The 14,308-nt window shown below is 37.0% G+C and overlaps 1 protein-coding gene across 3 annotated transcripts in view; it reads left to right on the forward strand.

The window, feature by feature from the left end:
* The window catches only part of PEX5L (peroxisomal biogenesis factor 5 like), a 37,417-nt gene that overhangs the window by 7,726 nt on the left and 15,383 nt on the right, over window positions 1–14,308 (forward strand). For 2 of the 3 annotated variants that reach the window (XM_010197711.2, XM_062005503.1), the window contains 4 exons: window positions 6,027–6,138; window positions 7,958–8,167; window positions 9,298–9,424; window positions 10,560–10,656. In XM_010197711.2, coding sequence (XP_010196013.1) covers window positions 6,027–6,138; window positions 7,958–8,167; window positions 9,298–9,424; window positions 10,560–10,656 — 546 coding nt within the window. The remainder of the gene's footprint in view (window positions 1–6,026; window positions 6,139–7,957; window positions 8,168–9,297; window positions 9,425–10,559; window positions 10,657–14,308) is intronic. The other variant, XM_010197712.2, reaches the window with a different exon arrangement.

The following is a 14,308-nucleotide window of genomic DNA, read 5'->3' on the forward strand; positions in this document are numbered from 1 at the left end:
TGAAAGATTTATAAACTTGCAGAAAAGTGAGTGAAGAAAAACATAACTCATATAATTTGAGCTTTTAGCACAAGACCAGTGATTTTTGTCAGGAATTCTCTTTCTAAACCTCCTTCATCAAGCAGAAAAGGAGGTCTTCCAGTTCATATCCTGCCAAGATAATGATTTGAAGACACAACTGTCAGGATAGTCCTTCCAGTTATGCTCTAGAGAACAATAGCCTCAGTTTCTAGTTGTGATTCCCATTTATCAGTTTGTAGAAGTAGCTAATTAGTATAAATTAATTCACTTATTCAATTCACCAAAGATCACAATGTGACAGATGTGTGCACAGAGCACACAGAACTGTCAAGAAGCCATTGCTTTGTATTATACAAATAATTACTGATTAAAAGTTAGTTGATGCCTTAGTAAATGCCTCTGGCTAAATAAAAATACCAGTATAACACTTTCAGACTAACAAAATCATCTAACTAATTCACCTCTTTGTCTAGCCTCACCCAATTTTGTCAGTCAAGTTCAAAAATACAACTTCCCCCATGTTAAATTTCCATCCAAGTTAAAAGGTTCCTGCTTTCTCCCATGCTCATTACCACACCCTAAGCTTTCTAGGTCATATCCTTTCACTGATGTAGTCAGCAGCCCAAACACACTGAGCAGGCAGTACAGCAGGTGTACCCCCTTTGCTGTTTGGGGCTTCCTACATTAGTGCCTTGAGTAATTCTATCAGCCTCAGGTGACAAAATGGGTAGAATCAAATCCAATGAACTTGGGTAGCTAATTACATTTAAATTTTAGTTGCCTCTTGAACCAGTCCTTCTAAAATAAGTTCCATATATCACCAATGGGAAAGCTAGGTGCCTTTGAGAGCCTGCTGAGGGGCAGCCTAAATTAGGCAGACAGGATGTCCCTTTGGAGTTACTTTTCTAGGCATTTATCTCTACCTATTGAAAATGGACAGAATTCAGGCACTTAATTTAAGAGAACTAGTTCACTATGTGCTCAAAACATACATTCTAATTAGCTGTCAATGCCTGACTGGAACCCCTCCATTTAGCTCCCACAAAATTTATCATAAAGACCAGCATTATATTGTGCCCTACTAACATTAAAAAAAAGAAACAAAACAGCAAGCATTATGACTGAAAACAGATCAAGATCAGGAATGCAGTAAGAGAGAACATAGAATGAAATATCAGGTCCGTGCCTTACTTACAGCCTCAGTATGCTCCAGCACTCCCACAGTAAGAACTTGATCCTCTCACTCTTCCCCTGAGCACCATGTGTGCTCCGGCTTCCGCCGCCTTAAGGCCCAGTTAAGCTCCTCTGGGGAAACTCTACACAACCCAGCCCTGTTAACTGCCCCTCTCTTTTTCTTTTCTTGTTTTTTAAATTTTAAATCAGGCTACTCCCTAGGTATTTCAGAACTCTCTTACTACAACACAAGGTGTAGACCAAGAGCAGCATGGAGACCACTAGCCAAAACCAAGCTCTGAGGAAAGGAAAATTTGATCCCAGGTGCAGTTAATAAAGTACATCAGCTGAATAAATGCAGACAGCTGAGGATGGGGCAGGTGGCGAGGAACAGAAAATTGAGATGAGGTAATTGCCCTCAGCCCAGGCTGAGCAGCCCTGCAGCCCAGAGCATGGTGGGGATATATGGCAGACAGGGCCCTCCAGCACAGCAACTGCCCCTGCCTGACTCAGCCTCTGTGTGTTGTCTCAGATTTTTCACTAAATAATTCTTCTTTGGCTATATTTAAGCATTGGGGTTGACACCAGCTACCAGATGACACAAGTATGTTTCCAAGAGCAACAAAAAGCACCACATATATGTGTTTTGCAGCCAAAAAATTCTAATAGCGTTACTTGAGTGAGAAAAAGGAACATTTTTTTGTAGTGCTAAAAGCAGAGGTCAGTCACAGAAAATTAATTTTCACTTAGAAGGAATATTTTATACTATGGATGAGTCTCTTCACACGTATTAGTAGTAGGGAATATCTCTCTCCACAGATAGTAGATATCCTTCAGTTAAAGGAGCGTGGGGGCTTTTTTTGTAATTAAAATGAGTTTTATAAAGGAAAAATTAAGCTCTTAGAGACGTTATGAGAATTTCTGGCTTTCACTGTCTAAATTACCACTCAGAAATCAATAGTTTCCCAGGCTGAGTCTACACCACTTGGCAGGTGTACAAATATTGCACACAGAAATACCGTGTGGCAGCGCAGCACCGGCTGCCTGCCTCCTGCTCCCGGCACTGCTTCCTCCAGCACTGGGTGATGTTGGGCAGCTTTCTTAATCTCACTTTGCTTCTCTCATCTGTAACATAGAGATAATACTTCTCAGCTCGGTGGTGGTGCAAGGATTGATTCATGAATGTTTTAAAGCATTCTGTGATATTTACCCTGAAAGGTGCTTGAGAACCATAAATTATTACTTTAATATAGATAATAGTTTTCATCTCATGAATGTTTTATAACACTACTCCAAATTCATGCCTGATATAACTCTAATATTAAACTTGAGCAGAGTCAAAATAGGGATAAATTTGGCACAATATATGAGGCAGCAAAATTAAAGTGTGAGACTCTGAGGGCTTTACCGAGTGACACTGCATACACAGTAATGTCACAAACTTACCCCACTACTGGCTTACCTACAGCAAAAACAGCATCTCATGGCATTCTTAAACCTCTTAAGCTTTGATTCATCATGAAATATCTGCTTCACATCAAAACCATATTTTTCTAATATGTTCTATTGCTATATATATAATACACTTGATCATGTATTTGATATCTGTTTTGACCCAGATATTTCAGTTGAAAGCAGATTGTTTTTTACAGGAAAAATTCTTTTAATAAGATACTGCTACAACTTCCAGTTCTTAGTCATGGGAGCATAGGATACAGAACTAGGAAGGATCCTGTGGGCCACAGTTCGCTTCTCAAAAAGAATCAGATCATAAACAGCCTTATAGAAAATTTGTCATAAGCTATTTTAAATAGGTAGGCTTTTTGTCCCTCTACCCTAAAAACAAATACTATTCATATACTTCACTGCTGTGATCATTAGAAAGATTCTTTTAATTCCCAGACCAGATCTATTCATGGATTTCTTTGTTGTCGTGAAGCCTTTCTCTATAACTGAAGTAACTTTCCTCCTCCAATGTCATCTAACCACTCTCCGTTTATGTATACATACATAATAATTATATTCCTACTCAGACTTCTTTTTGTTTGCCTAAGCAAGTCAAACTGTTTTAGTCTCCCTGTAAAGTCTGTTCTTTGTTCCTCTGACTGAGTGGCCCATCTCTGATTAATTTAATGTGTATGTCCACAAAATAAGAGAGTCAGAGGAACATGTTTGTTTTTTCATTAAACAAAAATGCCGCAAATGCAGCACAAACATTTTTTGTTTTTTACAACTTAGTAAAAATTATATCTTGGTGCTTCCTGGCAAAACTGATGAAGTGGATATTACCATCAGTCTTCTTTCAGTTTGCCGGTAGAACTTTATCAAGGGACTTTGAACAATACACAGCTGGTATCAAGCTCATGAAGGCTTGTTGCTGAGCAGGTCTTCCTTATGCAAACAACATAATAAATTTCTGGGGGTGTGATAACCAGCTTTGAAAAGAAAAAGTATTCACCAGACATCTGCTACTTCATACTTCAGTTGAACCTTGGAGAAAATCATATCTTTGTTGATTCCACTCTCCTTCCTGTCCAGAACTCTGATTCTCAGCACTACTTCTGGCCTTCACAGAGTTTATCCTTTCACCTTCACAACAGGTTTGGACAATAACATGCCTTTCCAGTTGGTCTTCAGTTTCTCTAAACTTCAGTGTCTGCAGTGAATGATCTTGCCTGCCTTCATTCCTTCCTTTCCCCATTCTTTCCTATTAAAAAAATTTTCCATGGAATGTAATGGGAAACTTAATAACCATCGACATCTTAGGTGATAATGAACCTTATTGATACCCTCATAGATACAGAAACAGAATATTTCCTCTTAAGTTTTTACATTTACAGTAATTCCTATAGAACTTTTTTTGTCCCTCCTGATATTCTTCAAATGGTGTGCATTTATGCAGTTAGGCTATCACAGAAGAGATCATAGAAGATTCGGCTGATGCAGAGGCTTTGCCAGTCTTTCTGCTGGATGCAATGTTCACCCGAATATGCAACTTCTTGCAAAAGTACAGCAGCTGTTACTAATGCTAGTTCCTAGAACAGGATGTCTAAAGGCAAAAAAGAAAATGTCTTCAAGCATTTTTGCTGATATCCCAATTTGATTTTTCAAATATTAACAGCAATTTGGATAAGAATTAACTAGATATCCACTTTTCACCAACAGAAATAAGGAAAGATTGTCACCAAATCATAAACAGAAAAATAAAGTCCTCCGAAGTCTTAAATATCAGTAAAAGTATAAACCTGCAGAGCCACCATTAATGGGAATCAAAGGTGTGCAGCTGATATAAATGCAATTTCCAATCAAATGCTGAGATTTACCAAATCAAGTAACTTGCGTTGAATGAGCGAGCAATCTGGACAATAAATTCAGAATGTTAGAAAACCACATGATTAAGCCACTTGGAAAGTGCATCTGCAGTCTGGATTTAGCATATGTGGAATGAGAGTTTGGGACAGTATCATTGCCAGATTTCTAAATCAAGTGCCCACTTTCGCACATTGCGCTACACACCATTGGGCAGGCAATCACTCATCCGTCTTCCATGTTACTCATGTAAATTGATATTGCAATGCAAAACTGTAAGGTCGTGGGCAAATGAGTCAGTGCACATATTAAACAGTTAGCATTAGGTACCAGCTTGGTTGTTTGATCCATCAAAATAGTGGGCTTTTTTATTTCAATAGATCCAGTATTTTGTTGCAACCTTGTATTAGAGAAATCAAGTACTGAACAAACCTAAGCTGTTTTGCTGTAATACCTTTAGAGGCAATCCTGCTACTGGAGTAGCTAAATGCCGGTACTTAACAAATACAAAATGAGGATGTGTAAATACCAGGTTTTATCATTTTTAGTCCATGTTAGTTAGCATCCTAAATTCACAAGTCCAAATATATCCGAGAACAAGTTTGGAAAATTCAACAACGGGAGGGAGAAGAGAGCAGGAGGGATAAAAGTCAGTTGAATAGCTCCAGATGAAAACAACAGACAGAGGGAAAACACTTTTCCACATTATTAAATATAAAGGAAATGCAGGCCATGCCATCAGACATCCAGCTCAGATTAGGTCTTGCTCCTCCAATCAGAGACAGATTGCAGAGAGGAGACATTTATTTCTGAGTCTGTTTTACTGTTTTGTCTTTTTAATCCCTAGTACATGAAACAGCCTGTAATACAGAGACTTCTTTCAGGTGGCACACCAATGCATTCATGCAATTACAATAAAAAGGGAAAACTACTCATAAATAAAAATGATATAATGAGTCTTCACACAGTAAAAACTAACACAGGAAATTGATACATTCACCAGACTCCATCCACTGTCATTCATGTGTCTTCGTATCACAGAGAAGTGTTTTCTGTCTCAGTGGGTTATTGTTTAATGGGCTAATCTATATTTGCTAGCCAAAATGGTACTGTGGAATCTCTGTGTTACTTGTGGAAAAAAAAGAAAAGACCCCTTGCAAATACTAAAGACAGACCTGTTTAGTCTCCTGGTGATAGGGAAAGCCAGCTTCACCCATTGATTTGAAGGAATTTACATCAGGCCTTGTATACTTTAGCCCTATAAGCAATAGTATGCAATAATCACTATGGGAGAATCACCTTGCTGCTTTATTTTTGTGCAATTTGTAAAACTTTAATATAATTTTGCCCCTAGAAGAGACTAATTTTTTATTTGAAGCCCAGAGCTATTTGTACATCTTTGAATTGTAATATTTTATTCTCTCACAATCAAAAATAAAGCATGATACTGTGAGCATATGTTTTATTTCTTTAAATTCTGCAACCCAACAACACTCTGTGACCCTGAATTTTTTTGTTGCTAGCTGGTGAATGAGCAACAAGAAAGCAGACCCCTTCTGAGCCCCTCCATTGATGACTTTCTCTGTGAAACTAAACCAGAAGCTGTTGCAAGGCCTGTAACTTCAAATACTGCAGGTAAAGAAAATTCTTTATTATCCCTCACTGGACAGAAATAATTGTAGTTTTCATCATGGTACATTTTTGTCAAGTGATTTCTTGATTTGTTACTATTTGCACAAAATTACAAGCTGCTATTAAATTATAATTGCTTGATCTATTAAGAGAAAAAAAAATTGTCCGTTACCCTTGAGGGCAAATCTGATGTAATCAAAATCACATGTCCTAGCAGATCTCTCATGTTCAGGTTCACCAGGAAGCACATATTAGTTTGACTAATTCTCAACTTTTATTCTTGCAACATTTTAACCTATGAAAAAGATGTATTTAGTCTAGATTTAATCAAACTCACTCATTACTCTAGAAAGATTTTCTTGAATAAAAACTTGGATGGGATGTTAAAGAAAAAGGAAAGAGATATCAAAGCAGTTTACCTAGGCTGAGTTCTGACACTTTATTAGTGAAAGGATACAAAATATTTCTTAGCTCCTTTGTGGTCTGAGGAGAAATCAGACCAAAATAGTAAAAATTAATAGTGAATCCTGAAAGCCTTTTGAATTATATTAGATTGTGTTTCAAGTATATTGTCATTTGGAAGTGTTTTAGAAATTGGCCTCCTCCTATGTGATATTTATGCAAAGGTAATCAAAGTGGTTGAGCAGATCAGCTGAGATACAATAAAATCAGCACCGCACTACTGTGTTCTATTGCTGTCTCATAAAATGACTTAGCTTGTTATAAGCCATTTAATTAAAATCTATATACATGCAAATTATTAAATGAAGAATTGACAGCTGGGTGATTATCCTCACATCTAATTAATATGTGTCGGGCTAAAGCAATATGCAAGTTCTAATAACAAAACCTGGAACATTGAATTAAATAACAATTGTAAAGAATATATTTTCTTTTTATATATAGCTAAAGATACTACAGAGGTGAACAGAAATATTTCAAGTTGTTTAAGAGTGTTGTTTGTTGTAAAAAAGTAGGTACCTATAGATCCTGTATCTGCCTTGAATATGTCAGATTTGGAGTGTTGATTAGATTTATTTAATAACAGAATAAGAAATTATTTTTCTATGAATATTGATGAAAATCAGTGATTTACCAAGAATACAGATAAAACACTGCAAGAGAAAATACAAATTGATCTGTCAAAACCACCTGCCCTGTAAAGCAATGAAGGAAGTTTTTCTGTTCTTTGTGTGTTAAAGAAATTTAAGTGTTACTCTTTAAGCAACTTTTAAATGAAGAACTGAGGTTGAACAAGCATTTTACGCTGACATAGTCCTTAATAGAAAGAGCAGTAGAATGTATCATTAAATTCAATATTTATCCCCCAAAAGACAAACAGCAACAACAGTAGATACCATTACTAATCATACCATTATTCTTTATGATCAAAGAAGTCCACCCAAGAACCTGTCCCCTCCTCAGCTTTTTCTGTAATGGCACATGGCGCAACAGTACTGTCCTGAGCAGCTGTTACCAGTGCTTGATAAATCATAAGAGTAAAAAAAGCTTAGTTGTGCAGGGAACCCTCATGACATAAGAAAATCTGTGGAGTCAGGCCACAGCCTTAAGACCTAAGATGTCTTTAATATTTTCAGAGGAAAATCCTTTTATTAGGCTTTTCTTTTTTAAATTGCACCCAATCAAGCATCTGAAATCCCTAGTGATATTTGAATATGCTGGGCATGTCTTTAGCCAGGAAGTACACATCTACTCTAGTCAAATGCAAACACATTAGTAATTTTTCTCCAATTAAAACAAATTATTTAAAATGAGCTATTTTAATGAAAACAACATTGAATTCTAATATTTTGTCTCTAAGTATTATCAACAGGTCTGGATCTCTTGGATCTCAGTGAACCTGTCTCACAAACCCAAAACAAAGCAAAGAAATCAGAAAATCCATCAAGAAGTGAAGGCTTAAAAGCTTCAACCCACAGAAAGAAGACAGACAATTCTGACCTTATCAGTGTGGATACTGAACAGAAAGTCCAGGCTGTCAGAGTTTCAGACAAATCTTCACTAGATTTAGGTAAGAGTGTAGCAATTTTATCAGTGCTACATAGCCTTGCTTAGCACAAGTTTCTCTGTAGTCCTATCACAAAATAACCAGCCACACCAGAATTCTTCTAGCACCACATTTTAGCAGGGAGTTTAACTTGTTCCACCTTATAAACTACTAGAAATGCTTTAAACTTGAAACCCTGTGAACACATTTTGCCTTTTCACCTATTAAGTTGTTACTAAATGGGCAAGAAAAGTTTTGAAAGTATTCTTTCAAAAAATAATTTAGTCAGAGTGAGTAAAATGGTAGAAATATCTAGAAGGGTATCATGAGAAGTTGGTATAGGACACACATCAGAGGCAGCCCAAACTGGATGTCCTTTTCAGGACAGCGCCTGACAGAAATCCACATTATATTTGTAGATACTGCTTTATCTATGCATGTGAGACAAAAAAACCCCAAACCAAACCAAACAAAATATTCTTGACAAAAGAGCTAAATTTATACAGATTGAAAATAAGTCTCAAACACAACTCAATATCCTGCCAAGCATGATCTACAGATGAGCTTTGGAAAAGGTGAATTTAATTTAGTTCCATCCAAACTAAATTACTCGCACTGCAACTGAGAAATTTGCAAGGTAAATGTAATTTATACCAAGGCAGCAAATTTTCCTTTCATCAGAAATTCTTTTAGAGAACTTCATCTTCAAACAGGAGCTGAACATCTGATTTTTGCAAAGCAAGTCTAACAGGTGACTGAATATCAGATGCCTATTCAGTCATTTCTAAATGGTAGTCACTAGAAATTTTCTTTTTACAATTTGATTACAATTAGGAAATCTAAAATATCTAGAACTAACAAATAATTAGTATAAGTTTATCAACAGATCTAAATTACATACAAATCACTGATTTAAAATCAAGAATTCCACTGACACTCTGACCTTGAATGCTAAGAGCTTTATAAAATGTTGTGAATTCTCAAATGTTTTCCCAGAATATCAGGTAGAAAGGTGCAGAACATCTCTGTAACTTGGATCTTGACTAAGATATAGCTTTTGATGGCACCATTTTTTCTATAGCCAGCATTTAAAGGAAGTGAGAAAATTTTCTGCAGTAGTTTCTTTAAAAGACTCATGTTTTCTTATTTTTCAGTTGATATTCAGACACAGATAGAGAAATGGGATGATGTCAGTTTTCATGGAGACAGGAGTAGCAAAGTCCAGCCTTCTTCTGAGCGAACATCATCATCATCTAGGGCTCCATCAAAAGAGCTTTTATGGTACAACATTTTGCTTTCCTTACAAAAATATTTCTAGTCCAGCTTTCTTACTTCACAGAAATGCTCACTTGATGAAAAGTCATATTATTAAATCTGTTATGGTTACAGTAAATGTGCTCAAGCAGACATTTTGGACAGTGTGTCATAAGCAAATGACTACAAAATTACATTTTCTCAGCAATTTTTAATGTTGTGAAAAGTAGCAGGTGCAATTACTAAATAAATGGTGGTGAGAATTCTACAAGGCATGCAGTGATCCAAAACCAACTACTAACATGTGAGTGAAATGTGTAAAAATGGATACTTGGCAGTGATTTACAGTCACTGGATATCCAGTACCTTTTGGTTTTGCTACCAAGAGGATAGAATTTCTGTTTAAAACTGGAAGAGGCAAGATAAAACATTCAAGCCAAGTACCACCTCTTTCACATAGTTCAACTAAAATTGCAGGGGATGTAAATGTGGGAAGAATTGGACTTTGCCTTTGGGAACGGTTCATGTAGATTAATTTTGCTGCCCTCCTGATATGTAAGCAACACTCATTCACTCCATTATGCGTGACCATAATTAGCATTTTCATACACTAGAAGCAGCTTTCTGAACAATGATGCTTATCCTGTATCTTAACCTACCATTTATTTATGTGTTTCATTAACTTAGAGCTTTACACAGTTTTGCTCAGTTACATTGATTTTAGTCTTACAAGGTTTCATTTTCTAAGAAGAAATAAGATTAGAATATCATGGCACAAAAAATGCACCTATGCCAAGGTCAAGTTCTGTCATGTGGTGGTTGATTCTTAGACACTGACTGCAGGTACAGTCTTGTGTCATTGCCTAACCTCATTTTGCCTGGCTATGAAATGGAAGTCTAGTGCTAGAAGCAGAGTTTCATGCCAATATATATACAAGACTCTACTGGAGAATCTGGACTAACTGTTCTGTTGTATTAACTGTTGTCTGCATGCGACTGAAAAGCATTTGAGAGGGAACACCGAGAAGGGTCCAGGCACCTTTGAAAAACAATTCAGTTCAAAGAAATAACCTAATTAATCAGTATGTGCTTATAAGCTTGAAAGACACAAGGCAGCATGTCTTAGTGTGCAGTGATGAGTATGTAAATGCACTGTTTCTAGGTCCACAGAAAGCAGATCACAGCCTGAGCTGGCTAATGTTAAGAATGCGTTGGACTCAGATTCAACATCAGAATTAGAGCTTGCACCTGCAACACAGGTAAGAGGATTGGGTAAATTTATCAACAATAAAAAGGCAAGTCAGAATGCTCTCACTGGCTAAGTGGTCACATTCCAGAACTATTTAAGGGACATTTTCAAGATCATCAGTTAAAAGATTCATACAGATGAATCTTTACACAGCTTCTAAGTTCATATGTTACAAAAATACCTGTCAGCATCTCAGAGTTAAAAACTGCAGTGAACTTTCATCTTCCCCTACAGAGAGAAAAACTTCAAACTATATTTTACAGCAGCTCTTCTTCCATTTCTGAAATGCAAACATCGGTGGTTCCCTCTCCCTGTATTCCTTAGATGTTTCCCAGTCCTGGGGATTCCTGGCCAAGAAACCTTATGAATTGGGAAATAAAATAATAAGGAATACTGGAAGGTATCATTAGACCAATGTTCATTAGCAGTTTATCTCCACAGGTGGGAGAGCAGTGTGGTCAAAGGAGTTTTTCCTGCTGGAAAAGGAACTCTAATACGGAGGGCTCTGGGCTGAAGGTTTGTAGATTTGCCCAATTCCATATTGTATATTGGACAAGTCCTTGTGGAAATGATTGCTTAGAATTGTGTGGCTTTAGGTATGCATGATGCACATATATGTACAAACATACAGTTATACATGCATTCACATAGATCAAGTTGCTTATAAGCCTTCTTTCCTGATTCTTATTTTTAACTGAAAGATTTCAAGTTTTGCCAATGCCACTGGCAGGGGGAAGACAGTTGTTTCAACTTTTAGTTGAAAATCATTTTCTTGTCTTCCACAGCTATTTTTAGGCCTAGACTTCAAAACCTTTCTGTCAGATGGAAAATCTGAAAATTAATGGAAAATAATAACCTCATTGGAAAATGGAAAAATGAGGCAGTAAAATGCCAAGTGTCTTTCCTGAGATTATGCACAGTTTTTGCAGAAAATAGACGTAGAACTCAGTTACCAGGATCCATTCCTTTGCTTTGATTAGGAAAAAAACCTCCTTTACTTCTCTGCCATCTCTACATTACAAACAGGATTTTTCTTTCCCTTTGGAAAGCCTTACAGTAATTGTAATGCTTGATATCTTTCCCTTCTGTGCAATAGATTTATACATCTTAGTAATGGAAAAGATCTATTGCATAATATCATCCATTTGAGATGGACAGTGTATTTTCACCTGCTTTGTCCAGCTTATCTTTATGTACCTCTAACTCCTCTTTAGGAGGCTGTTTCTCAGCCTAATAGATCTAAATGCCAGGAAGTTTGTGCTCAACTGAGATGTGTGTAAATCAAGTAGACAGTCACAGAATTTAAGTGCCATGGCTTTCTGTAAAAGCAGTTACAAATTTAGTATCTAATGTTTTTATTTTATATGGTCTGTTTCCCATTTATCTTCCACTAGAATAACTGCAGAAGCAAAAATCTACACTTTTAATTCAGTATAAATTCAGTCAATTGAGGCTTCATACTATTTTGTAAAATGACTGTGTTTCAAAATGGAAAAAAACCATGAAGTTGAATCAACCAACTTGAAAAAGAAGCAGAGTAAAAATTTCTTATCTGTCATTCTGGTATATTTCCTGTTTTGTTTTGTTTCTCGTAAGCTGCTTTTTTTCAAACTTGTGATCCATTCAAGTCATGAAATGTTAAACTGGTAATCCATAGTGCAGATAAATGGCCTGAAGTGAGATTGGCTTTTTATTCTAGATAGTTTACTTAGAAATTTCGTATTTTCATTCACCGTCTCCTTCATCCAGCTTATACTTGGACTGTCAAAGTTGTCCGTTCCCAGCAAACAGGCTCATCTGTCTTGGCTAAGTTCTTTATCTGCTTGTTAAAGAAATCACGTTAGAGCTTTTATCAAAGCATATGTTTTCCATACTTTGTCCTCTATAGCTCTCGTCTGTCTCATTTAAGGGTAACCTTTGCATATGCCACAGATTCTGCCATACCCTAAAGATTTCATCTTGTGTAACTTGCTGCAGATTTCCATCAGCAGTTTCTCAGACAATCACCTTCATCATTTATCTTTGACACGTCAGATTTAGTTCCTCAAAGTGAAACGTTGAAGTGACTAGGTCATATTTTCATTAAGATTTTGCAATCTTCTTAACACAATCCTGTGTCTACCAGTACAAAATCACAAAGGCAAGCTTTACTTTAAAACGGAAGAAATGTGTTGGAAGGCTGGAACAGGCAACAGCGTGGTGGCTGTCATTGGATGTGGCTGTCTTGCTTCTCATTATTCTACTCACATCATACGTTAACTATTATTAATTCTTGAACTTCATTGGCCCAAAGTATCTTTGTTCTTTCTTTTATCTGCCGTTCTGGAAACATTCCTTGTTACACTTTTATTAGTACTGAGACATCCTACAGTGTTTGGGGTTTTTTTGAAGGTTTATGTTTTCTCTTATAATTACAAACTGCAGAGGCAGATAATATGTTCAATTATATACACATAAAGTCTGCTCTTGTTTTTAACTCTCTAAATGCTTCCCTGGGATATTTTAGGTATTTTATTGCTCACCCAGAATGCATACAGAAATATCCTGAGATGCTAAAAAAATATAACTAATTCTAATATGTCAGCAGTCTTAGGCAAAGTGCAAAGCCTGTAAACCTTAGAAATCTGCAGTTTGGTGCAACAAGATTTAGAATTCAAAATTCGTTTCCCACTTCTCCCAAATAGCTGCAGTAAGACTAAAGGCCCTGTCGCTCTTTGGATGTGCCACTCACTCTAATGAAATGAAGAGTTACAAGGGACAGATTTAGCTCATTATTTCGAGACCTGCTCAAAAGTTGACTATATTTAAGCCTCTCACCACCCCTTAAGGTGCAACTGCACACAAGCAGACTACAAGCACAGGAAAATGTGTGTAGATGCATTAGAATAGAAGATTTTGTCCCTAAAGACAGCAGCCAGTGATCAGCTACAGCACTTCTGTTGTAGAGAGACAAGTGTATGGAACCACAGCGTTTGCAGTGTCCACACCTCAGAGACACCCATTCCGGCCTCACCTCTAAACCACCTTGGACTCCCCTTCAAAGCAGCAGCTGGAGGGTCCCACTCCATCACCAGCTGGAGATGTGAAGCTCTCCAGTGCTGGTACTCCATTCCCATCCCCTCCTCCTGTGCCACTGAAAATCAGCACATTTGTTATACATGGGGTCTTTCATTTCTGGGTATCACAACTCAGAATGTGACTCTGCATTGTCCATATGCAAATGCACCTTATGTGGGTTTTGTTAATTATTTCATTTTTCTCTCTCTTTGTGCATGAAAAGTGTCCCTGCCTATGGCAGGGGTGTTGAAACTAGATGATCTTTAAGGTCCCTTCCAAGCCACACCATTCTGTGATTCTATGATTTGATGGAGGAGAAATACATTTCTGTGGGGATTATCTGGGGTCTATATGTATACTCTGACATGTGGCAGAGAAAGGGGGCTTCTGTGCTTCTTGTCCTCTTCCCCCTTGCCTTTTACTGCCCCAGCAAACTCACTCTCCCCTCCTGCAGTACAATTCAGTCTGAACATCATGGTTTACAGTATTGTCCTTGACCTAAGGAAACTGCAGTCACTGGAAAGAAAAGATTAAAAAGCGTAAGTAATCAAACAGTTTGCAAGAGCCAACTTGTAAATAATGAAAAGGCTAGGAACATAATTACT

Source organism: Colius striatus, chromosome 12 (genome assembly GCF_028858725.1).
Source record: "Colius striatus isolate bColStr4 chromosome 12, bColStr4.1.hap1, whole genome shotgun sequence".
Taxonomy (NCBI): Eukaryota; Metazoa; Chordata; class Aves; order Coliiformes; family Coliidae; genus Colius; species Colius striatus.